General features: G+C 35.7%; 1 protein-coding gene across 2 annotated transcripts in view; it reads left to right on the top strand.

Annotated features, from left to right (window-relative positions):
• The window catches only part of LOC148953953 (uncharacterized), a 90,885-nt gene that overhangs the window by 23,250 nt on the left and 41,170 nt on the right, over positions 1-26,465 (top strand). For both annotated transcript variants that reach the window (XM_089086863.1, XM_089086864.1), the window contains exons 2-3: positions 8,853-9,187; positions 25,959-26,072. In XM_089086863.1, coding sequence (XP_088942989.1) covers positions 8,872-9,187; positions 25,959-26,072 — 430 coding nt within the window. In that variant the 5' untranslated portion in view covers positions 8,853-8,871. The remainder of the gene's footprint in view (positions 1-8,852; positions 9,188-25,958; positions 26,073-26,465) is intronic.

The raw sequence follows: 26,465 nt of genomic DNA, 5'->3' as shown, positions 1-26,465 counted from the left end.
CTCGGTGAATTTCGACACCGTTTTCCCCCTGGATTTCAGTCTATATTAGCTACAACAGTGTTTGCGTCAACTTATTCAAGGTACTTATCTAGCGACAATTTCACCGCTTTCCGAAGAATTATTCTATTAGAATACCGGGGCTAATCTTGAATTTCCAAGTGCTTGAAAAATCCTTGAAAATTTCAAGGCATGAAAAAGGTTTGAATTCTGGAATTTTGGCGTCGAAGTAATCAAGCGATTTCAGGATATTTGATATGTGTATTCTAAAATGAAAAAATTAATAGAGAAAAAAATAACATCACAGATCTGTCTGGATTATTCATCTAAAATTTGCCATGGGACATGGCAATATTTTAATGGGTCATGCGCAGTACGTGCACCCTTCGGCTGAGAGCCATAATTAAAAAAAAAAAAAAATTGGATGTGAATGACGACACTTTCAAACGTATTTAAAGAACAAAAACATACGTGATAGTATTACAATGACGTCATACATTGTATAAAAGGTATTATAGTCAGGCAATATTTCGAATTGCTATAAAATATACCCCAAAAAAAATCCAAATTGAGTTTCCTTAATTTTTAAGTTTTTAAGTTTTTTAAGTTTCCTTCAGGTGAATACGCGTAAAAATTTGAATAGCAAATCTACATATTGCGAGGGGGGTCGTTAGGATTTCAGAAATGCCTAGGTGGGGCATAGCCCAAAATCGGTTGAGAAACACCGGTCTAAACAGTGAAAATGCTGAGTGGGTGAACGATCGCTTTTTAAAGGAATTAATTTAAAAAACTTTTTCCACAAAACGAGTTTTTCAAAGAAAAGTAAAGAGCTTCATAAAGCCAAAAATGAGCAGAAATAAACTCAAATAATTTTCCAAGTGTAAAACAACCACAAATAAATATCAATAAATAAATGAAACTAAAAACGAACTGAAAATACAATAAATAGCTGAGTCAAACTCAAAACGAGAAAAAATTAACATAGGTAGGTTAATAACCCCCATGCCTTCTCAAGACCAGAACATAATTTGCGCTTTACTGGAAAAAAATACGTTTTAAATGTTTCTACTTTTTTTCTTTCATAAATAAAAAAAAAATCAAAACTTTAAGGAAGAAATATCAGTATATGTTAATTAAACTGACAATCCATGGTCATTTGTTTGTTGTTTTTTTTTTCTTTTGCAGTAATTTCTGTTCGTTTTGAGTTTCATTTACTTGTTGATAGTAATTTATGGTAGTTTTACGCTTGGTATATTATTTGACTTTATTTCTACTCATTTTTAGCTTAGTGGAGCTCTTTACTTTTCTTTTAATAAACTTGTTTTGTGGGAAAATTTTTTGAAATTAATTAATGTTCGTTTTTTACTGACATAGTCTTTTTCATGGAAAAATAATATTTTATATCTTCCGTTTTTTTTTCAAACAGTTCGTGGTAACGAACTGTAGGCTAAGTAAGGAGCGACCCGGCTCAATAGTAACCGAAACTCTAAAAACCGGAATTTTGATACCCATAGATACGTCAATAGAATCAGATTTTTATGCTGATTTCAAATATATAAGTTCCATTAAGTTTAGTTTTACCCTTCAAAAGTTACGTGCCTGAGAAAATTTTGCCTTATTTTCGAAAAATTAGGGAAACACCACCAAAAAGTCATAGAACTTTAATGAAAATCACACCATCGGATTCAGCGTATCAGAAAACCCTACTGCGGAAGTTTCAAGCTCCTATCAGCAAAAATGTGGAATTTTGTATTTTTTGCCAGAAGAAAGATCACGGATGCGTGTTTATTTGTTGTTTTTTTTTTTTTTTCCAGGGGTGATCGTACCGATCTAGTAGTCCTAGAATATCGTAAAAGGGCTCATTTGAACGGAAATTAAAAGTTCCAGTGCCCTTCTTAAGTGACCAACAAAATTGGAGGGCAACTTGGCCCCCTCCCACGCTCATTTTTTCTCAAAGTAACCCAATCAAAATTTTGAGATAGTCATTTTGTTCAAGATAGTCGAAAATCTAATAAATATGTCTTTGAAGATGACTTAATCTCCCACAGTTCCCGAGGAAAGGGCTGGAAGTTATGAACTTTGCCCATTACATATAGTCCTGGTCAATGGGAAGTATAAAGCCGTTTCAGAAGAGTTTCTTTGCGGGTGGAGGGGTGTCGGAGGCGGGGCTCACGACGTAGTATTTTCCCACGGAGGATATTTTCTTGAGGTAAGGGACATTTCTTTGAAGGGGGCGCCCGATTTCCCAGCATTATTTAAAAAAACGATCAGAAATTAAATAAAAAAACTAGTTTTTTCAACCGAAAGTTAGGAGCAACCTTAAAACTTAAAACAAACAGAAATTATTACGTATATGAGGGGGTTCGCCTCCTAGTCAATACCTCGCCCTTTTCGCTGTAGTTTTTTCTAGTAGTTTCAAATGAGCTATCTATTCTAATTAACCGGCCTTTGTGATTCAGGGGTTTGTGATTCGAACAAAACTCGAACTTTAGCGTATAGAGCAAGGTATCAACTAGAGGGTAAAATCTCTAATATTCGTAATAAAACATACGAATATAGAAGTTCGTTACGTAATTTAACTCATAAGTTACTTCAGAACAAAATTTCGAGAAAGCTATTTAGCCAAAAAAGTAAAATTAATATGCAAATTTGTTTTAATTATTCATGTACGGTGAGCCAAAATCAAAGCTGCATTAATTCAAAAACGTTCAGAAATTAAATAAAAGAAAAGTTTTTTTTAACTGAAAGTAAGGAGCGACATTAAAATTCAAAACGAACAGAAATTATTCCGTAAATGAAAGGGGCTGTTCCCTCCTCAATACCTCGCTCTTTACGCTAAAATTTGAATCTGTCACACAACTTTATTTTTTAAAATAATAAAAAACTTTAGCGTAAAGATCGATGTATTGAGGAGGGGATAACCCCTTTCATATACGAAATAATTTCTGTTCGTTTTAAGTTTTAATGTCGCTCTTTACTTGCAGTTGAAAAAAAACTTTCTTTTTATTTGATTTCTGTAAGAATCCAAAGTTTGGGTTGCTATTCGTATGTTGGGAAACTTTTTCAACAATTTTTAATCCTGTCACAAATAGTATTGTTTAATTTAGGTTTATATCTCATCAAGTTTACTTGAAAAATAACACTTAATAATATTCCGAAAAAAGTCCATCATAATCCTATTATAAGTCTATTATCTATTATAAAGTCTACAAAGTCTGTTATAAAAAAAGGGCTATTAATTTTATATCTCCGGAAGTTTACCTGAAAATAAAACTTAATATCATTCCGAAAAGATTCTGTCTATGCGTTTTGACAACCCGGATACAATTCCACTCTTTTTTATTTATTTAAATTGTAAGAGCAGAAGCAGTAATAGTGGTAGCCCGAAAAGTTTCAACTTGATATCCCTAATATCCCTAAAGACATAGTTGCTGGACCGTTCTACTATGATGAACAAAATAACTGTCTGGATGTGTTTGGAAAATGAATGGGCTTGAGAGAAGGGCTGCTTGCCCTCCAATCTCTTTTTACTCTTAAAAGGGGCACCAAAACTTTTAATTTTGAATCAAATTAGCTCCTTTCAATTTTCAATGATATTTCTATAGAGTGGTGCTGCCTATGATTTTGCTTTTGCCCTTATTGATATTGCTTTATTGCTTATATGCCCTTTTGAAAACCTATATGCATACAGTTTTTTCGTTTAACTGAAACTCCTAAACTTTCCTTAGCGTTTGTAAACTTTCCCTAAACTTTCTTTCAAGCGTTCGAAATTTTTAATTTTTGAGAGATTGCTAGGAAGAACGTGAACTGTGACTAAAAAAAAGAAAGTGGTGAAATCCAAAACTTTGTCTCTAGCACTTGTGTCAGTTACTAAGAACTATCCAGAACTACTTTATTTGGGATTGTTGTGTCAGTGTACAGTTTGACACAGTTTTTCTATTACTGCTTACTGCTGAAATGCCATGTTAGAAGCTATCGTTTGTAGGCCGCATAGTGAGAATATTCACTTAGTAAAAATTTCTTAAAACTCCTCAGATATGCGTTGTCAACACTATAGCGTGTAGTTTTCTTCACAATTCTTGGACCTTAAAGATTCCATTTTTTTTAAATTTATGTTTTCATTTACGAACAGGCAATTTGACGATGAATTTGAGTCAATGATTTTTGACAACGTTGGAAAGGCTTTATAAGTGGCGGTAGTGATTTAAGCCTTCAATGGTTTGTACAGTAGAAAGATAAAAGATTTATTGCTAAAAAGAGCAGACATGAAAATAAAAAGTTGTTACTCTAACGTCTTCGTGTTTAATACAAAGAGAGGTTTTTGTACCTAAAAATAAGCACAAGCTTCTGGGGCGTGCCTCCTTTATTGTAGTGTGGTTTTTCAATAAATCTCTATATATAATTCAAAATTGTCACTTCATTTTAGTGGATATTTTGTTCAAAGCCTGATTTTTTTTTTTTTAACTTGATCACCAGTCCTGTTTTAGTTGAAATTTATTTTTGGCCCTACAGAATAAATCCACTATTGTTAAACATAATGAAACCATTGAAAACTAAGATTCTGGTTTGGTTTTACTATAAACAGACACGCATGTATTTGGGCCCGTATTTCCTAATATCATGAGATTTGCCGTATAATTTCTTATATATATATATATATATATATATATATATATATATATATATATATATATATATATATATATATATATATATATATATATATATATATATATATATATATATATATATATTAATTCGTTGGGGCCCCTCCAAAACAGTCTATTACCACGCTAAAAGTAAGAGCCTCAGAATTTTATTCTTGTATTTATTGTATATGTATTGTATTATTCTTGTATATCTAGTGAATAAGGCAGAGGGTTAATGTTAAAGGAACTGAATCTAATGAGCAATTCAAAGTAAACTGAGCTTCGTTATGAGGAGGCAGGTAAGCAGGGTTTTTTTTTCAAGGAGGCCGAGGCTATTTTTTTTTTAAATAACAATAAAACGAATATTTGAAGCATTGAAAACAAAGCTTTTGAGAATTCAGAAAATGTGATTTCGAGATTTTGCACATTTTCATGGGATATTGTCAAGCTATCTACCCTTGACTAATATCCATTTAGAGGAACATATTTGGATAGGCCCCTTTGGGTCCCGAAATTAGCAAAAATCTAAAAATATTTATGTGCTAAGAGGTACAATCTTACCATCTATTTTCTTATTTTATTTTCCTAAAGTATCAAGATTAGCAGGCTGCTATTCAGCTTTAGATGCCTTCAGAGCCGTTCAACGGGAGGGGTATTTGGGGCAACTACCCCCGGCGTCGTGGCTGGAAGTTACTCACTTTGATCAAAATTTTCACTTTGATTCGTTTTTGTTTTGCTTATATTTGTGTTAGGAGGGAGGTGCTGTAATTAGTTTTTTTGCGGAGGAACGGCTCTGGATGTCTTCGGGTTACCAATCTATCCAACTGGGCACGTAACGAAGATCAAAATTTAGTAACGCCTGAAGATCACTTTATACCATTTTAGAATAGACTATACTGTTAGATGCCTGGTGACTTTTTACCTTCTCGCGTACTTCAATGGTTTTTTTTTTCATCTGGTCTATACCATAACTGCAGCAGCAGCTGCAGCCTAGTAAAGAACGAATTCTAGCCTATAGTAACCGAAAATTCAAAAACACTTAGAACACCTGTGAAGTAAGGAAGAATCAACATTTGAAACTGATTCAAAAATGGTAGGCCGAATTGTTGCTTCCGCAGACCTTAATAGTAGAAGTCTTGTGGACAAATTTATTGGAACTGTGAAAATAGCCTGGAAGTCCCCAACAATGGTGTCAGATCGAAGTGAAAGCTGCACCATTGGAATTACCGTGGTCCAAAACCTATTATATAGTCATTGGCAGATCAAGGGGAATCAGAGGGCCCCCCCAACCTTTTTTCTGACAACCTTATTCCTTGTTTGTTTTTTCACTCTTTTTAAAAAATTATTTGTCAATTTGGTCAATTATTGGTGTCCTTGTCATATTTGCCCCCCCCCTAAGATTTTTATTATTGGTGCCCTTGTCATATTGCCCCCCCCAGTTTTGTTGTAGATCCACCTCTTAGTATAGTAGAATTACGGTCCCCCATTTTAGAAAACGACGACAATCACTTTTCCCTAGGGAAAGTTCAAGTAATTAATCCATGATGTAAATCCTCTAATTTGTAAGTTTACGGTGAGATCTTCGCTAATTTATTTCAATCCCTTCCACTTCATTAGCAAAATGACGAATCTTTGCTGACTAATATTCCATAGAAAATGACGAATGTTTGCCGCTTAAACTTCCTTGGCTGTATAAAGATTGTGTTCCATAGGAAAACCTAAAATTATACGAAAAAAAATATTATGATTTCATCTTGTTTAGTAAAAAACATATTTCCATCTATTTTTTTTTTTTTTTTTTTTGGACAACCTGTTTTCGATTAGCATCTTTTATACTAAGTAAAGTGATTTTTCGCTGTTTTCCATGAATCTCTGCTATCTGAAACCCCTTCATAAAACGACGACTATTGGTAACTTAAAACTTCTACGGCTATAAGGAGTTGTTGGTTATTAGAAAGAAACTAACTATAAACAAATTTGACGATTTCATTCTCTTTAGTGCAAATAGATTTTAATCTTTTTTATTGAATATTTTGACTTATTACGATCCTAAATGGTAGTCAAGTGAAAATTTTTATCTATGCCAAGAATCTATGTATAAAATATTTTATTTGAATTCCAAAAAAAAGAAACATAGTTGATGACAGAGTTGATGACAGATTAATGACACGCCAGTTATCCGCTTTTCATTTCAATTTGCTTGATATTGATTTGCAACTTGATATTGAATTTGCTTTGCTTGAATTTGCTTGATATTGATATGATTTACATATAAAAACCCATTTCATTGATTTTGTTTTAAATTCGTGAAAAGGTTTATTATCCTACTCTCTGCCTTGCTATTCTGATGCAAAATGGCTTACGCAAAATGCATGCACCAAAGTATATGATCTAACAGTTCGTGATAACGAACTGTAAGTAAGGAGTGACCAGGCTCAATAGTAACCGAAACTCTAAAAACGGAAATTTTGATACCAATAGATACGTCAAAAGAATCAGACTTTTATGTTGATTTCAAATATATAAGTTTCATTAAGTTGAGTCGTACCCAAAAAAAGTTACGAGCCTGAGAATATTTACCTTATTTTCGAAAAAGGGGGAAACAGACCTTAAAAGTCATAGAAAATGAAAACCACACCATCAGATTCAGCGTATCAGAGAATCATACTGTACAGGTTTCAAGCTCAAAAATGTGGAAGTTTGAATTTTTTGCCAGAAGAAAGATCACGGATGCGTGTTTATTTTTTTCTATTTTCTTTCCCAGGGATGATCGTATCGACCCAGTGATTCTAGAATATTGCAAGATGGCTCATTCGAACAGAAATTAAAAGTTCTAGTGCCCTTTTTAAGTGACTAACAAAATTGGAGGTCAACTAGGCCCCCTCCCACGCTCATTTTTTCCAAAAGTCACCCGATCAAAATTTTGAGATAGCTATTTTGTTCATCATAGTCGAAAAATCCAATAACTATTTCTTTGAGGATGATTTATTCACCCCCCCACCCCCATTCCCTGGGGGAAGGGTTGCAAGTTGTGAACTTTGCCCATTGTTTACATATAGTATTGGTCGTTGGAAATATTGGGACATTCAGGGGTTTTCCGCTGGGGGGTCAGGGGAGAGGCTACGTGGGAGGATCTTTCCATGGAGTAATTTTTCATATGGGAAGGGAATTTTCAATGAAGCGGGCTCCGGATTTCCCAGCATTTTTTAGAAAACGATCAGAAATTATATATACAACTTAAGAGGAGGGGACAGCCCCTTTCGTATACGGAATGATTTCTGTCGCTCATTACTTTCAGTTAAAAAAAACTTTTTTTATTTAATTGTATATAGAAGGGCATACAATCATATGTACTACAAACAGAATTGCTCTTTTGAATTTTTAAAGAAATTAGAATGATGAAGATTAACGGGCATCTTTTGGATGAAAAATCTCTCTCCATCAGCTTATTCTTAACTTGTTGAATCTTCAAATGGATGAACTTTAGAGCAATTCAGTTCGAATGTCTAAACGTAGCCGCTGAACTGTCGGGTTGCGTGAACTTGTGATAAAATGAGCGAAATCTGTCACAGAATCCCAAAATGTCAGTCATTGCGCAAACCCACTTTTCTGATACATTAAGATGACAAAATGAAGAATCAAGAGTGACCAAGTATGAGGGCCGTTCATAAACTTGACGTGTGATTTGAAAAAATATACAAATTTTGAATTCTCTCAAAGAATTTAGTGAAAATCTGATGAGACGATGGGTGGCAGAATATTGATAGCTAAGCTGTATAGCAGACAATAGGTACTAAGAGTCATTTATTGCAGATTTTTAGAGGAAGTTCACGCTATAAGACCAATATGAGACCATAACCCTCAGATTATGGAGCAATAGGAATAATTCCAAATATCATTCAGTGTTTTGACGCATTTTTCAAATGAAGCACATACAACGCCTGTTTTAATAATTGAAGTACGTTATAGTTCATTGGATGATCTAAGAGGGTCGGGGGGGGGGACCTCGCCCCTCTCAAAATTTTTCCGGCGCCATCATCTCTTGTTTTTTTTTCTGTTTATCACTTTTTTTAAATACAAATGATTCAATTATTGGAACCTTTGTCACATTGCCCCCTTTCCCCTAAGATTTTGCTATAAATCTGCCCCTGTTGCAGTTTCACTTTTTACCAGCTTAATCTATTGTCTACATCACTTTAATTTCAGATCTAGTTAACTGTTAATCATGGACACCATGATGGTGCAAGATCGTCTGCCGCCAAACCACTATGATTACATGCCAGATCATACAGGAGAACTTGTTCAAACCGGTAGCCCTTCTATCCTATGTACCTCTCTGCCAAACCATTGGCGCTCAAATAAGTCCCTTCCAATTGCATTTAGAGTGGTGGCCCTAGGAGACGTAGAAGATGGCACCATAGTATGTGTAAGAGCAGGAAATGATGACAACTATTGTGGGGAGTTGAGAAATTATACGGCTGTGATGAAAAATCAAGTGGCAAAATTTAGTGACCTTAGATTCATTGGGAGAAGTGGTAGAGGTAAGAAAATCTCAGCACTCACTTCAGCTCTTAGCCATTATTTGGGGTTGGTCATCAAACTACAACCAAAAATAACCTTTGGGGGGACGTATAAATCAGAATCATAATTTCGTTGTAAATTCACTTGTTTGATTTTTTAGTTAGGCTTCTGAGAATCGGCAACCAAATTTTTTCTTCGACTTAGGAAAATTTGCTTTAATTTTTCCCCTATGAAAACTTGATGGGTACTATTAGATTTAATGACAACTATCTTCTAGCAAGAATAAAAGACTTGCCGTATCCTGCCTTACCATTAATACACTTCGGGGAACAAGTTTATTTTAGCCTTTGAATCACTGCATCACCGTTAGGATTCCAAGAGCCTATTCTGACTTCCACTTTTTAATCTAAATTTGAATGAATTACATTTCTCGATATAAGTTTATCTTTGCGTTTATTTCTTAGTCATTAATGAATATCTGAACTTTTGCCCATAATTTGATCCAACACATTTTAAATATTGTTTCCATTAACATTTTTTTATGCTGTGTATTACGAATGATTCGACTAGTGCTCAGCTGATCAATACTCAACAAGCCCAGCCAATACTAGCCCAGCAGCTAGTATTGGCTATACTAGCTGCGGGGCTATATAGCACAGCAGCATTGAAAATCTCAAATGATAGTGTGTGGTTTGTATAAGTAAATAGTACCCAAGTGAAACTACGACTGAACTTTATAGATAATGATTGAAGCAATCAACTTATTCATAACACACGCATCATCTGATGTAGAAAATCAAAAATTGATTAAGCATGGTGGTTTGTTCCAGTGTATATTTTTGTCCTCAAGATTCTTAGAGTTTCTGTCGTTGATGATGTTTTCATCAACGACATTTTTTGGTTTTTTGGTTTCTGTTGAAAAGAAACCAAAAAATTAAAAGATGAATAAAATTCAATAAAAGCCAAAAATTACAAGAATTAAAACCAAATACCTAACAACCATAAAATCAAGTCATTCACCAATATCCACGATTTGCACAAAATCCAAAAAATTATGAACTGCCATCCCCAACTTATCTAATTGCTGGTTTTTGTTTTTTTGAGTGAATGAATTGTTTTCTTTCAACTTCTCAGTTGTTCGCTAGTAGGCTATCCGTCGATGGCAGTTCATGATTTTTTGGATTTTGTGTAAATCCAAAAAAAAATTTAATTCTTGTAATTTTTGGTTTTAATTCCTGGTTTTAATTCTTGGATTTGGTTAAAACCAAATCCAAGGTTTTAATTCTTGTAATTTTTGGCTTTTATTGAATTTTATTCATCTTTTAATTTTTTGGTTTCTTTTCACATTGACCTTTCGTGTTTGTTTTTGTTGGTTTTATTCTTCGGCACTTTTCTTGAATACATTATTTCGTTTCGCGCTGAAGAAGAGGGGCGGTTGTCCTGTCGAAATATTCACTTTGTTTATGTATTCAGTATCCTCGTTTGGCCGTAAAACCCCCATTTTTGATAGTTTCCTTTTTTTATATTACGTAAATACAGACAATACTTTATTCGTAAGCTTCGCCATTTACAGGATATACTCCCAAACCTGGACTCTAGAAAGAGTTTTACATCAATAAAGGCTATTCGAGAACCAAAAGGCTGTAATTACCTTTAAAAAACATCAATAAAATAGGCTATAGGAATAAAAAAACATCTTCTAGAAACCTTAAGAAAATGCTCAAAAATGTCTGCAAAACCTTTAAAATACTTGTATAAAAGTTACATCTTTTATAGTTTGAAAACTTGGTGTCTAAAGATTGTGTGCTCTTGGTCAGCTTGCTGAATTTCTTGAAAAGGTGATACATTTTTAAATTTATTTCTGGGGATTAGGTGAAAAAAAGCAAGTGATGTTCGTATGAGACACAGAGAGCATTTTCTAAGTCATAGGTAAACTTATATTTCAAGCGTTTTAGCGTATTTTCTTATGTTTTATTGCATAATAGCAACGATAATTTTTGGAATTCTTTTTTTTCTCATTTGAAAAATTCATTCCTCAATGTTGCTGTTTGTGGTACTTTTTGTAAACTAGTGAAAAGTGCCCAGCTCTTTAGCTAGAAATAGACCGCTTCATGTTTTTTTTTCATCTCCTCCGTTTACTTTCCTCACCAAAGTCGATGATGTGAGCGTTTGGTATTCACGAATAGAACTCACTTCACTTAGGCGGTGTCTGAGCCTTTACCCATGGAAATTACCCTCTAACTTTTCTTGAGAAGTATTTGGGCTTTCGACCCGTGCAAATCATACTCACTTGTTTTGGGCAGTCATTGGACCTTCAGCTCTCGCATGGCGTCATCCTAAGTCGAATTATCTGGGCTGTGTTTCTAGGCTGTGTTATCTGTGACTTGTTTAAGATGGTTCCAAAAAATCACTCATTGTTCTAAAATTAATCCAGAAAAATACCACGTTTTTACATTTAGTATTTAGCTGTTTATTCAATAAAAAGACCGGAGTCATCAAAAAGTCAGCTTCGCAGGTTTTTGTGTGCCCTTCCCCCTTTTGACATCTCAAGATTTTTCCGGTTTCTCCTGAAATTTATCATGTTTTCCATATAATTTACCAATTTCTGGTGAGCGTCCAAGAGTCTGCTACCCTCTCCCCAAACAAACAAAAACTATATCATCCTGGATGTTTCTGTTTGTTTAATGCATGGCAACATTTTGCCTTGTCTTACTTGCAGAAAAGCTGGGAAAGAGTATCAAATAGCTACAATTAAAAAGTGTTTTCGACCTCCAGTAGACTGTTCTTTATTTTTCTTCAGCTTCTGAAAAAAAATATGACAGTTACCACAGCTGGAATATATTTCATAGATGTTAATGTTAAATTCTCTCCCTTCAAAATGCACTGTATTTTGCATTCATTTGTTCCCTTGGCCTTAATGTAATTAATTATGTGATCAAATTTCACTTGACTAAAATCCAAGTTGGCTTCTAAAGACCGTCCTAACTTGGCATGTAATTTCGATCAGACTATGCCAATTTGCAGCCTTGATCAAATAATTCAGCAAACTCCAGGCTAGTCCTTTCAGCTAATTCAATAGTTTTCTCAAATCATGTCAATATGCCTAACTTGTGAAACTCTCAGTAACCATTTGCAATAAGTTTCTGTTCCCCCTTCTGCCTAAATAGAGATTCCATTACAAGTTCATGCTATGGGCCATAAAGTGAAATCTAAATATGAGGTGATTGAAGTTGTGAATTAATTGTGTGTGCCAGGGTGTTAGCATTGGCTAATTTTACTGGAAATGTTTCTGTTTCGGCAAAATTTTGTCAAGCGATAGTTTTCTATTTCCATTATTATGATTTATAATTATTATGAAAATTGCAGAAAACCAAATTTTGTTCTTTTGAGGCTACAGTCGGGTAGTTTGCAATAGGTGGGGGGATAAATTTTTTCCAATAAGGGGTATCAAAGTCAGTATTGGTATCGTGACTTTTCACGTTTTACAGTCTTTTTTTAATTTTCAAGTAATTAAGCATTTTAATGAGTGTGCATTCATTAAAAGATGGAAGTCTTTGTTTAGAAATTTCAAATTTTTCAAAAAAAAAAATCTTTCAGTCAAAATCAAGTCAAAAATCTTCGTTAGAAATGTAAAAGAAACAAATCCTTCTGCTGCGTCTAAGTTGCAATTTTCAAATAACCGCCAAAGCGATTTAGTAGAGATTGTATATGTTATGATATAGCGAATGGAAGCTGTTTTTTTATTATTATTATTACTTACCAACCTATGCAGAATCACTGAAAGCTCTTTAGCTACTTGGCAAAGTCAAAACTTGCGAAAGGATTGTTCAAAACCAAAACCGAATTTCCTATAACTGTCAGGTAATTTGTCTATTTTTGATTTTCGACAAATGCCTCTCCTCTCAAATGTATCCTGCCCTAAGCTAACTTTTTGTGTACATGCCTGGGTGCAATGTATATACAACACATCCTTACAGAATAAGAACATTTGCTTTTTTCAGTGCATTTTATATAGAACTCATTTATTATGTTAATAAAAAGTAAGCCATGCGAAGCTTAAAAAAAATATCAAACTCTTATAAATGAAATTAAAAAAGCAAGATTTTTCAACTGAAAGTAAGGAGAAACAATAAAAATCAAAACGAACAGAAATTATTACGTATACGAGGGGAGTTTCCCCCTCCTCAACACCTCATTCTTTATGCTAAAGTTTTTCGGCATTTTAAAAAAGCTTCTTATTGTTCTAATTAAACGAACCTTATGTTTCAGGAGTCGTTTTTAAAGAATTGGGAAAAAATTTAAACTTTGGCGTAAAGGGTGAGGTGTTGAGGAGGGGGCAATCCTCTTGTTTTATTTTATTTAATTTCTGATCATTTTTTAAACAATGCCAGGAAATCTGGCTCTACCTTCACGAAAAAAATACCCTCCCCACGAAAATATCCTCTGGACAATCCAATCCTGGTGAAAATATACCCCAGACAATTACCCTTAACACATCCACGCGTAAAATTGGGTCAGTAAAGAGAAAGCAAGACAGAGAAATTTCGTGTAGGAATTCCGGCAAATTCCCCCAGTATACAATTTCCCCTGAAAAGTTCGCCCCCTGGAAAATTCCCTTTCCATGGAAAATTTTCCTCATGCAAATCTCCCCAGCAAAAATTCGATCTCTCCCCCCCCCCGAAAAATGTATGTATAATTCCCAAAATACTAATGCTATACAAATACAATATGTAAACAATGGACACATTTTATAACTTAGACCTTTTCCCCATGGGCTGTGGGGGGTCATGTTACCTCCGAAGACCTAGTTATTAGGCCTTTCAACTATGCTGAACAAAATAGCAATCTCAGAATTCTAATCGGTCGAATTTGGGAAAAACGTGTTGCGGGAGGGGGCCTAGTTGTCCTCCAATTTTTGGTCACTTAAGAAGAGCACTAAAACTTTTAATTTCCGTTAGAATGAGCCCTCTCCCGAAGTTTTAGGCCCACTGGGTCAATACGATCACCCCTGAAAAAAAAAGAAAAAAAAATCACGCATGATCTTTCTTCTGGCAAAAAGTACAAAATTCCAAATTTTTGGAGATAGGAGCTTGAAACCTCTACAGTAGGGTTCTATGATACGGTGAATCTGATGGTGTGATTTTCATTAAGATTCTATCAATTTTAAAGGGTCTTTCCCCCTTTATTGAAAATCAGGCAAATTTTCTCAGAGTCGTAACCTTTGATGGGTGTAACTAAACTTGATTAACTCATATATTTGAAATCAGCATAAAAATCCAATCCTTTTGATATATCTCTTGGTGTCAAAATTCCGCTTTCACGAGGTATCGGAAGCAAATGAGAGAAAAAAGAAACCTCTACAGTAGGGTTCTATGATACGGTGAATCTGATTGTGTGATTTTCATCACACCATCAGTTTCTATGAATATGGAATATAACAACTTGCAAAAACGAAAAATTAATAGTTAATCATTCCGCTTTCACGAGGTATCGGAAGCAAATGAGAGAAAAATGAAACCTCTACGGTAGGGTTCTCTGATACGCTGAACCTGATGTTGTTATTTTCATTAAGATTCTATGAATTTTAAAGGGTGTTTCCCCCTTTTTTGAAAATCAGGCAAATTTTCTCAGGCTCGTAGCCTTTGACGGGTATAACTAAACTTGATAAACTCATATATTTGAAATCAGCATAAAAATCCAATCCTTTTGATATATCTGTTGGTGTCAAAATTCTGTTTTTAGAGTTTCGGTTACTATTGAGCCGGGTTGATCCTTACTTACAGTTAGTTACCAGGAACTGTTTGATATTATTTGGTATACAATAAACTTGAAAAATCATTTGTTTGTCTGGGAGTGTATCTGGAAAATTTGTATGAAAATTTTAGAGCTCTGGCAAAAAGTACCTATAGAGACTAAAAATTTCTATGAATATGGAATATAACAACTTGCAAAAACGAAAAATGAATAGTTAATCATTCCGCTTTCTCGAGGTATCGGAAATGAATGAGAGAAAAATTATACGGTGGCGGATCTTCAAGATTGAAATAGTTTTAAGTTTTACTCAGTTTTCAGTAAAGCTAGTTGAGGGATTGTCGGTCTGAAAATGTTACTTTTGGAGATCTCGAGCTTGGCAAAACAAGCTTTAGAGAATATATCTGCTAAAAATTTCTAATTTTCAAAAACAGGCTTACTTAATGTGTAACCGCCGGCAAAATACGGAGTGCTTTTATTAATAGAAAATATATTTCTTTATTCCGGTTTCAAAAACAGGCTTACTTAATGTGTAACTGCCGGCAAAATACGGAGTGCAATTATTAATAGAAAATATATTTCATTATTCCGGTTTTCCAGCCCTTTGGGAATAAGGGAACGCGGATCCCATGATTAAAGAGCATATGCTTCCAAATTGTTTGTCATTTTGTTTAATTGTGTTCTATCTCATAATATTAATCAACAATAAAATTAAATGTAAATATAAAATATTTGTTATTTTTATTAATTTGCTTCCTTCTCAACGTAGCTACTGCCTGTGCAGTAGCCGTGATTTTTAAAGACTTAATTATTTAAGGGAAAAACATTTATAGCCTAGCCTTTCGCTTCCCACTCTGCCTTACACAGCCAACAAAAATATCCCAATTTTATTATTTTTAGTCGACAAGTAATTTTCCATATTAAATAGCTTCTTTTTAATTAAACTGCGAAATGAATTGCAAGAAAAGACCATGGGAAGAATAGACCATGGGAAGACCATGGGAAGAATACAAACACATAATTATACATTGTTAAAATACGTTTTCACTAAAATTAGGAACGTAAGAAGGGGGAGGGGTTGGACTCAGACGGTAGTCCCCGTAACGCTTAAGGGCTTAATTGTTTAAGATAAAGACACTTATAATCTTGCCTTTTTCTTCCCACTCTGCCTTACATTTTACAATTTACAATTTTATTGTTTGTAATAAACAAGTATTTTTCCATATTAAATTGCTTCTTTTTAATTAAACTATAAGTTTAATTAAAATAATGTCAAATGAAAATGCAAACACATACATTATTAAAAGATGTTTTCAATATAATTGAACATGTATGAAGGGGGGGGAGTGGGACTCAGATGGTGGTCCTGTAATCAAAAACCTATTATATTTTCAAACAGTTTGTGGTAACGAACTGTAAGTAAGCAGCGACCTGACTCAATAGTAACCGAAACTCTTTTGATACAAAAAGCTATATCAAAAGAATCGGCTTATTATGGTGATTTCAAATATATAGGTTTCATTAAGTTTAGTCAACCGCAAACATCGACCCAAATGAGGTCCCATCCTTAGCCCTGAACAGGGCTGCTTGGAGAAGACTGACAGCGCTGAAAATTAGTTCCCTTTACGCTGGCGACCCTGCTGAGCAAGGGCGCTAAGTCAAGTAAGTCAAAGTAAGTCAAGTTTAGTCTTACCAATTAACGGCTACGAGCCTGATATAGTATTTTTTTTTCACAGGGTTGATCGTATCGACCCAGTGGTCCTAGAACTTTGCGAGGGGGCTCATTCAAACGGAAATTAAAAGTTCTAGTGCCCTTTTTAAGTGATCAAAAGGATTGGAGGGCAACTAGGCCTCCTCCCCCATCCTTTTTTCCCAAAAATCGTCCAATCCAAATTTTGAGATAGCCATTTTGTTTATCAGAGTTGAAAGGCCCAATAACTATGCTTTTGGATATGACAAGACCCCCCCCCCATCGCCCCAGGGACAAGATGTTTAAGCTATAAACTGTTCCCATTGTTTATGCATTGTATTTGTTATTGGGATGTATGCATACATTTTAGGGTAGGATGCGGAATTTTCTGCTGAAGGGTTGTCTACTGGGGTATTTTCCATGGGGAGGGAAGTTTCCGGGGGATGTCAGGGGAAATTATACACTAGGGGAAATTGCAAGAATTCCTATGCAAAATTCTTTATATATGTCTTGCTTTCTCTTTTCCGTCTCAATTTTACGCGTGGAGCTGTTAAGGGTATTTGTCTTGGGTAAATTTTCACCGGGATTGAATTGTCTAGCGGATATTTCCATGGGAGGGTATTTATCCTGAAGGTGGGGCCTGATTTCCTGGGATTATTTAAAAAACCATCAGAAATTAAATTAAAAAACAAGTTTTTTTCAACTGAAAGTAAGGAGCAACATTAAAACTTAAAATGAACAGAAAATGCTACGTATATGAAGGGGGTTGCCTCCTCCTCAACACCTTGCTCTTTACGCTAAAGTTTGAATTATGTCCCAATCCTTTAAGACCGACTCCTGAAACACGAGAGTCGTTTAATTAGACCAATAAGAAGCTTTTTTAAAAGTACTAAAACAAACTTTAGCGTAAAAAGTGAGGTGTTGAGGAGGAGGCAATTCTCTACATATACGCAATAATTTCTGTTCGTTTTAAGTTTTGATGTTGTTCCTTACTTTCAGTTGAAAAAAATTTTTTTTTAAATGAATAAATGAATTTTATTAATAGCCTGTCTTACAATCAACAGAAAAAGACAGAGCACAAACAAGAAAAGAAAGAAAAGCCAAAACTGGCAAGAAAAACAAATACAAACAGAAAGCACTACATAATAACATAACTATTTGAGAAGGTGGGCCCACTCGTGATCCAGAACCTCTAGTTTTTTCACGTAATTCTGAATTACCTACTCCACGGCACTCTGAGGCTCAACAATTCCATATTTCTCAACAATATGGCGGTTTCTAACAAAAGGCGGCACTTGAAGAAGATATCGGGCATACTTGAAAAATACCGACCTCATGTCTTTCTTGTTCCGTGCACTCAGGAGCTTCCAAAAAGGAGACAGGTACAAGACATGAGGCAAATCTACTTCATTATAAAGACGAGCCAAATATTTACGGCTTGAATTGCGACGGCTAGTGACAACACCCGCATAGGGAATGCGCATTTTTTTTTGAAAGGTGTTCAATAAGCAACGACTGGGTCTCTCGAAGATTACGACCAATCGGCAGGCCAAGGTACATAATGTGACTAGACGGTGTCACAGTAATTCCACCAAGCCTGACTGTAGCATTATCTTCAGGGCAATTAAAAAACAAAACAGCAGACTTTTCTACATTAAACTGCAAACCAATATCAGCATAACTTTTTTCAAGACGCAAGAAATTATTTTCTAAAGAAGAAAGCAACCGAGACAGATTTAAAAGATCATCTGCAAAACCCAGAAGTGACAAGTCAATATGCTTGCAAATATAACTCGGAGAGATAACCTATTGTGCATCATTAACACTGTTGTTATACAAAGTAGGAGACGTTATAGCCCCTTGCTTAATTCCCTTATGTACGGATATCTCCCCACTAAGCTCACCATTTTGCAAACGAACACGAAGCTTGAGGTTCCTATACATATCACGTAGTGACCTTACAATAGAAGAACGTACGCCTAGCTTACACAGCTCAACCAAAATCTGGGCATGAATCCCAGAGTCAAAAGCTCTCCTGACATCATACTGACCTAAGATCAAAGTTTCTCGCGAGAGATGAGCATCAAGTAATATGTTAGCAAGAAGATAAAGTACATGGGTGCAAAAGAGGCCTTTTCGAAAACCAAACTGGTTTGGAGGCATGTCACACTTATCATAAATCTCATCAAACAAAACAATAGTTTACAAAATACTGAAGATATCGTTACTGGCTGATACGAAGAAGGCTGTTCAGCTGGCTTCCCCTTCTTTAATATTGGGATAACCATACCCACACTAAAGCAATTCAGGACTATCCCTTGTGTCAAAATCATCTGAAAAAGAAGGGCAACGTGATGGTAAAGAAGATAACCTCCTAAAGAAACATGCAGAGCACAAATACTGTCGCAGCCTTTTGAGTATACCTTTTTCAGCTTTTTAACGGCCTGGCAAATTAAGACCAATTACACTGAGAAATCGTTGAAGGTGTCGGTAAGCATAGAAACCAGCTCATTCTCGTAATTAGACTGCAGAACTGGATCAGGCGCTTTGAACACGAACTCAAAGTAAACACTCCACTGATTAGCAGAAATATTAGACGTAGGCTTAGCTTCTTCAGGCTTAGACCGAAGCGACCAAATAAGGTTCGAATTCTTACTGAGCTTTTGCACAAAATTTTCTTTGAGGGTTGCTCGGTGGGCATCTAACGTTTTATTGAACTTTCGTTTAGTATGGATTCGAATCTCGTTCACTATTCCACTTCGTGGCTTCCCGCTATCATGCCAAACTTTCAGCCATAGCTTCGCCGACGCACAAGCCGCCGGTAGCTCCGGATTTCTAGACCACCCTTTCACCTGCGATCTATTACGGATATGCTTCACAGGAACTGCTACACTCTCCGCGATACTCAGAGCATGCGATATTGCTGCACAGTACATGATTATCTGCAGACGTATTTCACTTTCACTGCAATACGAGTTTGCATTTCTCTGCAGCAGATGGAAGGGAACTTTTATTTTACTCAGGATATCGCCAGAAGTAGCCGCAAAGAGATCATTCGACACTTGTTTCCAGTCAGAGTATACTCTCCATTGGGATTTGCACGGAACCGACAACTTTGGACAGTCCAGTGTTATCGACAATGACAAAGGCAAATGGTCAGAGTATGAACCATCAGCTGCAACTTTTACTTCGTCACTCACCGGGAAGTTTGTTAACACATGGTCAAGATTTGAAACGGTGTTGGCAACACTGATAAATGTATAAGCTTTGTCCTTATCAACGATATTTAACTGATCAGTAAGGGAACCTGTAACGATTTGAGTCCTTACGGATTCGGTATTAAGTAGGTCACTGCTGAAGTCCCCTATTAATAGAACTTTTGTATTCCCAGGAATTTGAGCCTTCACGAAACGGCTTAGCTGAGTACGTGCAGCCGTGAACTTGCTGTCCGAGAGGCTAGATCTATAATTAGTAGGAAGATAGACGTTTATTATCACAGTATCGCGAACTTTAACAGCGAGGAAGCGTTTACTTGATGCTAAAAGTTCAGCCTGAAGGAGACTTTCTCACCAAAGTGGCTAAACCACCAGATGGCCGACCTCTGGATTTCACACATTCAGCTGGCTGAATAAAACACTGGAGAGAACTTGAGAACTTGAGCAGGTTAGTATTGTCCTCGGAAAGCAGGTGCTCTTGTATACAAATTACTTCATTTGTTAGGCTCATGGTATCAAGCAGAACTGTTTTCTCAAGTGCTTTTCCATTTATATTCCAAGACAGAATACTACACATTTTGGGAGTGTGATCCATCTTTCAAGTTTTTTCTGTTACCAGGACAGGCATAGTAATAACATGTGTGCCTGGTCGAATTGCAATTCAGGCACCGAGTAGGATTTTTAAAATGGTTCTCAGGGGAGCTTTTGTGGCCAGTTTCTCCACAGCGGCTACAAGTTTCAGCTTCCTTACAGTCCGCCGCTATGTGCCCCACATGATGACACCGATAACACCTTCGAGGCAAAAAGCAGGATTCTTCTAGACAGAATATTTCGAAACCAATTTGAATCGGGTTCGTTAAGGCAGCGGAAATTGCACTTTTAGAGGGTTGCTTTTTCACAGTCTTTTGACAGAATTTTCAGAAGGTCCTCCGCCACGTTGCTGGGGAGACATTTCACTATACCGATGAACTGGGAATTAACAAGTCGATTGTCAATTTTATAGGTACTTTTGAGGGCATCCGAGACTTTTTCTACTGCCTGCCTCGAAGAGACTGACAGTTGCCATTCCTTATTTCTCCGCCTGAGCACTGCATCCGCTAATGTTGCATCCCCCGGTGCCAAGCTTGTTATTAAGTCCTTACGCTTTCCTGGATCGCATAACTCAGGAGGCATATTCTTCACGACAACCGAGAACAGCTGTTTTTCCACATTTGGCGTTTTAGGTACTGACGAGGAGACTGTAGGCTGATTCTTGGAATCAGCAATAACTTTTAAACCATTGTTCAGAGTATCTAACTTGCGGGAAAACTGTTGCAGCTCACTGTCCATTTTTCTCGCCATTTCGTTCACTTTGGTAGTAATACAGAGTGCAATTTCGTCACCACACGTGGGAACAGACTCCGGTTCGAGAATAACGAAAGTCGGAAGTTCTTTACCATCCTTAGTACAGCGCCATATGGCTTTCGCAATATCGGTCAAGTTATCACAGTCTTTTTTGCATTCGCGTAATCGTTCGTCATATCCGAGTTCAACCTCATAGTGTTTCCACAGCAGTTTTTTGGCTTCTATAATACTGGCATGATAAAAAAAACTCTATTCCTTTTTTAACGAACATATCAGTCTTAATACCCTTTGCCATGCATCTAGTGACAAAGTTTAAAACTGGATTAAATACCAGCACAGTTTTCATTTCATTAATTTGGATCAAGTCCAAAATACATTCACCAATTTCTTTGATAATATCGAATTCTAGACAGATATTTAAGGGTTGAACTATATATTCAATAATTTTCTGGTGGTTACCTTGCGAGAAAAGTAAGTGAAGCGTTGAAGACTGTCTACCATGTCCCCGCAATTTAAGGGGCAAGCCCAGCAGGTATCACGGCTCTTGCTAACAACTCTCCACCCCTCCCCCTCTGCTTACTTTTCTTTCACCACCTCAATTGTAGCGTAAATGCCTCTAAATATCAGATGTCCTATTTATTTAAAATCGCACTGCTTGATGGCTAATCTCCAATATTGTCACTGAAAAAACTCGAATTCAGACCACTTTTACAAAATGTAAATAAATGTCCAGAAACCAGGTTAGTAAATTAAGCCAAGGTTTTTTTTATAGGTCAGGAACTATAATCCTTTGACAAATATTGCGAAATCTAACTAGATTCACTGGGATTATAATTCACTGAAAAAAGCTTACTGGTTTGATAATGTTAATAAAATATCCAATTTATGACAGATACATTCACTTTGAACTCTGAATCGATACTTTTGTTTAATCCGCATAATAGACTCACTCTGGCATCTTTAACAACCTTCTTACCCTGCTTCAAAATGTTGCATTTCTCAAAAAATGATTTCCAATTAGAAGGCTCGTTAGTTGTAGAGCAGATATAACAAAAATATTACTCCTTTCCTTACACTGCAATATCACTACAATATGCTCAGCGGTGTTAATTCACGAAAATTTTGGGAGGAGTAAGATGTAATTTTTTAAAATCTAGCAGAGGGGGGATTCTTCTCTCTTTCATGAAAAGTACCATGAATATTTTCAGTGGAAAATACCCCAAAAACGAGTATTTTTCAGAAGCTAGACGGAGGCACATCCCCCCTTGCCTCCTTAATTGATGCCACTGTGTGCGTTACACTGATAAGAGAAGTAAGGTTTATCTTCTCCTTGTGTAGATAACGGAAGAAAATAATTTCGGCCCCTTCGGTTTTAAACGCAAGATTAAGTTATTCTTTGATGATCTAACATAAGTGAACAGAGTTGTTCCTTGGGGATTAATCTTTACAAGAAGGAACTTGCTTTGTAAATAGCTTAGGAGCTTATTCCTTAATAAAAACTTGAATGACTTGTTGAAGGATTTTCAGATAAATGCTTAGATTTTTCTTATGTATATATGAAGTACAAAAAAAAGAACATTTATTCACGGTCAGTTTTACTCGATGTGACCTGTAGGATACAGAAATTTAGATATAACTCAATAATGAGACTGCAGATTAAGTTAAGTATTCAATGCACAACATTAGCATGGCCACTTAACATCCCTGGTCTAGACAGAATGATTTCATTTGGGGGTAGGTCAAATAGGCTATAGGTCTATTCAGTTACCCATCAGTAATGGTAACAGGGGGGGGGGGGTTGATGCAGGCAGTGAATCTGTCCCCAAGATTTCTCTGACATCCCCCCCCCCCCTAGATTTTGAAATTACTGTTTTGGTATTTTCAAAGACAAATAGCTTTTGGGGCATTCTTAATTTTTTAAGAAAATGAGAAAAAAATTTGCCACCATAGTCTTTGGAAAATACATAATTACCCCCTCCCCATACGTTTTCATGAATTGGCATCACTGTATTCAATAAATAGTAATAAGCACCCACAGGTGTGAATTTTTCAAGGGCTGAGAAGGAGAAAGAAGCAAAACAAAAGTAAATAGTATAAAGTAATAGTAAAAAGTAATAGTAAAAAGTAATAGTAAAAAGTATAAAAAGCAAAACAAAAGTAAATCACATGGACGTTAGGTAATAAATTGCTAAACTGATGATATCTCAGGAGGAAATAGTTAGATGCCTCCCTTAGGTGAGCTCCTGCTCTCCTCCTCTTATTTTTTTTGTGAAATGATGTCTGTGCTCATATGCGCCCATATGGATGGGCAGAGGGGGGCTTCAGCACCCGCCTCCTGGTTGACTGATGTTCCCTTATATTTTGTATTTTTGTGTTGAGATTTCTATTATACAGCATTGGAAGTGCCGATTAGACCATGTAAGCCAACCCCCTAAAATTCAGCTTATGGGCGCCCATGTCTGTGTATGATATTCCTAATTATAACCTCTATGCGGTGTGACCTGTGATACTTGGAATATCCTTTCATTCGCATTCACTAAACGACAGCCCATAAATCAAAACACAGTACCTCTAATATTCTTGTTTTGTTTTTTTGTGAACTAGCATATTCTTTTAATTTAATATTCCAAAATGGCTTTCAAATAGGTGTACAAAATATACAAACAGGCATACCTATTAGGCATAAGTCCATGAACAGTTCTTTCCGTTATGGTGTTGTGCGACATCTTCTCAAAAAGAAACAGTCCAGTCAAATGTCTGCTGAATGTTATTGATAAAAACTGGACATAATTCATTTTGATTTTGGACAGTTGTATTACTTTGGAATGGTTTGTACACAAGCAAACCCGAATTTGGCCGTCAATGTTGCCTGCTTCCCGTTAGCAGCCAGAATTTAACATAAAAATAATTGGAGCAAGAAGGCTGTCTAAGCTGAGTTGAACAGACATACGTTCTCAACGTTTTCAGTTTAATTTCAATATTTTATTGAAATTAAACGGACATACGTTTTTCAATGTTTTAGTTTAATTAAATCATCCACTATCGGCATTATGTCCATGAAAAAGTTACAGTTTGGAAAAACATTAAAAATGTTTTGCTGAAACTGTTTTGTCTGTTTTTAAAAACGCGTTTCCAGCAATCGTAAACTAATCGAATGTTGATTTTGAAAATACAACCGCATAGATTCATAAATTGATGTGTAGTACATGTACATCAGGTGTTTCCTGAGCAATAAGTGGTAATTCCATACGCGAAAATGAAATAATACCTGTCCATCTGACGACAATCCCCTAAATTTAATAAGCAAGAGACTAAACTACAAAAAAAAAACTTCTTTGTCAAGCGTTATGTTTTCCTGAAGAGTTACATCTTTTGAGCTGTGGATGTGACGCAATTATTTTATTTCGTGAAACCCTGCACCCAAGATGAAAACAAATTCCCTACCAAACAAAGTTTGAACAATTACAGTTTGAAACAAAGTATAATCAACTGCGGAGCAAGTACTGACAAAACCTATCCTCTCCACACAAAAAAGTGACCCTTTATCCGCCTCTCCGGAGACGATTCCATACCTATGTGAACCTGGCAACTAAATACCGTAGTTACACAATTCAATGCAACTTTCCCGGTCACTCGTTGCCTGAATCACGCTCTAGCATAATTTATTGGCTCGTAGCAAAGTACTTTGGCTCGGAGCGATTAAGTAGTACAGCACTTTGTGTCTAGAGGCGCTGAGGTACGCGGGGTCACTTTTGGAGAGTTTTGTCAGTACTTGTTCCGTAGGTGATTATACTTTGGTTTGAAATTACGTATTTAACTGAGAGGATGTTGATAGTTTTTGTGTATTTTGAACAAGGATTTGTAAGAAAAGGGGTATCTATAGATTTCCAGTCAACATAGCAGGGTCGATAACAACAATAACACAAGATGAAACCGCCAGACTTCCACAGCCAGGTTAAAACTTTTTGGGTCCCTTGGCTAAAACAGTTTTAAGGCCGCGCTGATAGGGCAAATATCAAAGTAAACAGAAATATTTAAGTCAACATACACGGCACCCCAGAAATCTATTCCCTCTATTTTAAATTCCAAACTTGAGATTGCGGCTCCTTATCTCTAAAGCTCTCAAATAACAAGTTAAAACCAGGGACAATTGTGCTCATTGGGTATTAAGCTATCTCCACTAACTTACTTGAAGTAACTGTATAATTTTAAGCTAATTTAATTATTCGGTAATGTAAAATTTTACGACAATTTATTCATTTCTTCAACACATGTGCTGTATCTATGAATCTAAGGAACTATGACTTGATCTCTCAAGCTTGGGGAAGGGGACCCCTACCTAAGCTGTAGCTTAAAATAGTTTATTGGCTTGTAAGACTTTCCCCTAGGACGGGGACTCCTAAGCTGTAGCTTAAAACAGTTTATTGGGTCCTAAGACTTTCTCCTAGGACGGGGACCCCTAAGCTGTAGCTTAGAACAGTTTTTTGGGTTGTAAGACTTCATAAGACTCAACACCAATTTTTTGTTTCAACAGGGAAAGTGTTTTCGATAATTAGCTGTCGAGTAATATGAATCAATAATATTTTTATAGCTGGGTGGCTAAGTTGGCCCTTTTCGTTCAACCTTGTAAAGGCCGACCTTTCAAATATCAATTCCAGTATCACCCCTAAGTTTCGTGAAAAACGAAGAAATTTTTACTTATTGTCTTTGAACATTTAAAACCGTTTAACGCCAGTTTAGTTTCCAATATAGAATATAAGTGCTGTTTAATTTGTGTATGATTTCTTTCAGGAAAGAGTTTTAGCTTATCAATAATTATCAGTACAACACCAGTTCAAGTCTGTACCTACAATAAAGCAATTAAAGTCACCGTTGATGGTCCCAGAGAGCCAAGAACGAAGTCAAGTAAGGTCCATCATACTTTATTGGGGTTTTATTATCTTGGGTTTTAAATCATTTCATTCGTGGTTATGGCTTAACCAGTTTATTGGCCTTGATTTGTTATGCTGTTATTGCTTGTGAACATGTCAGTCTATCCTAAATCTAATTTACTATCAAACAAATGAAATATTTGTTTGTCAAGCATTTTAATTAAATTCAAGAGCCCCTACATGAATTTTTCAGGGAGGAGACATGCCTGTATTTTTTTTTTTTTTTTTTTTTTTTTTTTTTGTGGAACAAGAATAATAAGACATTTTACCTAAACGTGTCTTAAACAGTCATTTATTAACAAAAAATTGACCAGTCATTTGAACATTCATCGTGCAGTAAACAGTGATTTATTTTTAAAAAAAGTAA

Source organism: Artemia sp. Qi Xiang Cuo, chromosome 3, assembly GCF_049724085.1.
Source record: "Artemia sp. Qi Xiang Cuo chromosome 3, ASM4972408v1, whole genome shotgun sequence".
NCBI classification, from domain to species: domain Eukaryota; kingdom Metazoa; phylum Arthropoda; class Branchiopoda; order Anostraca; family Artemiidae; genus Artemia; species Artemia sp. Qi Xiang Cuo.
This window is presented reverse-complemented; position numbering and strand designations above follow the sequence as displayed.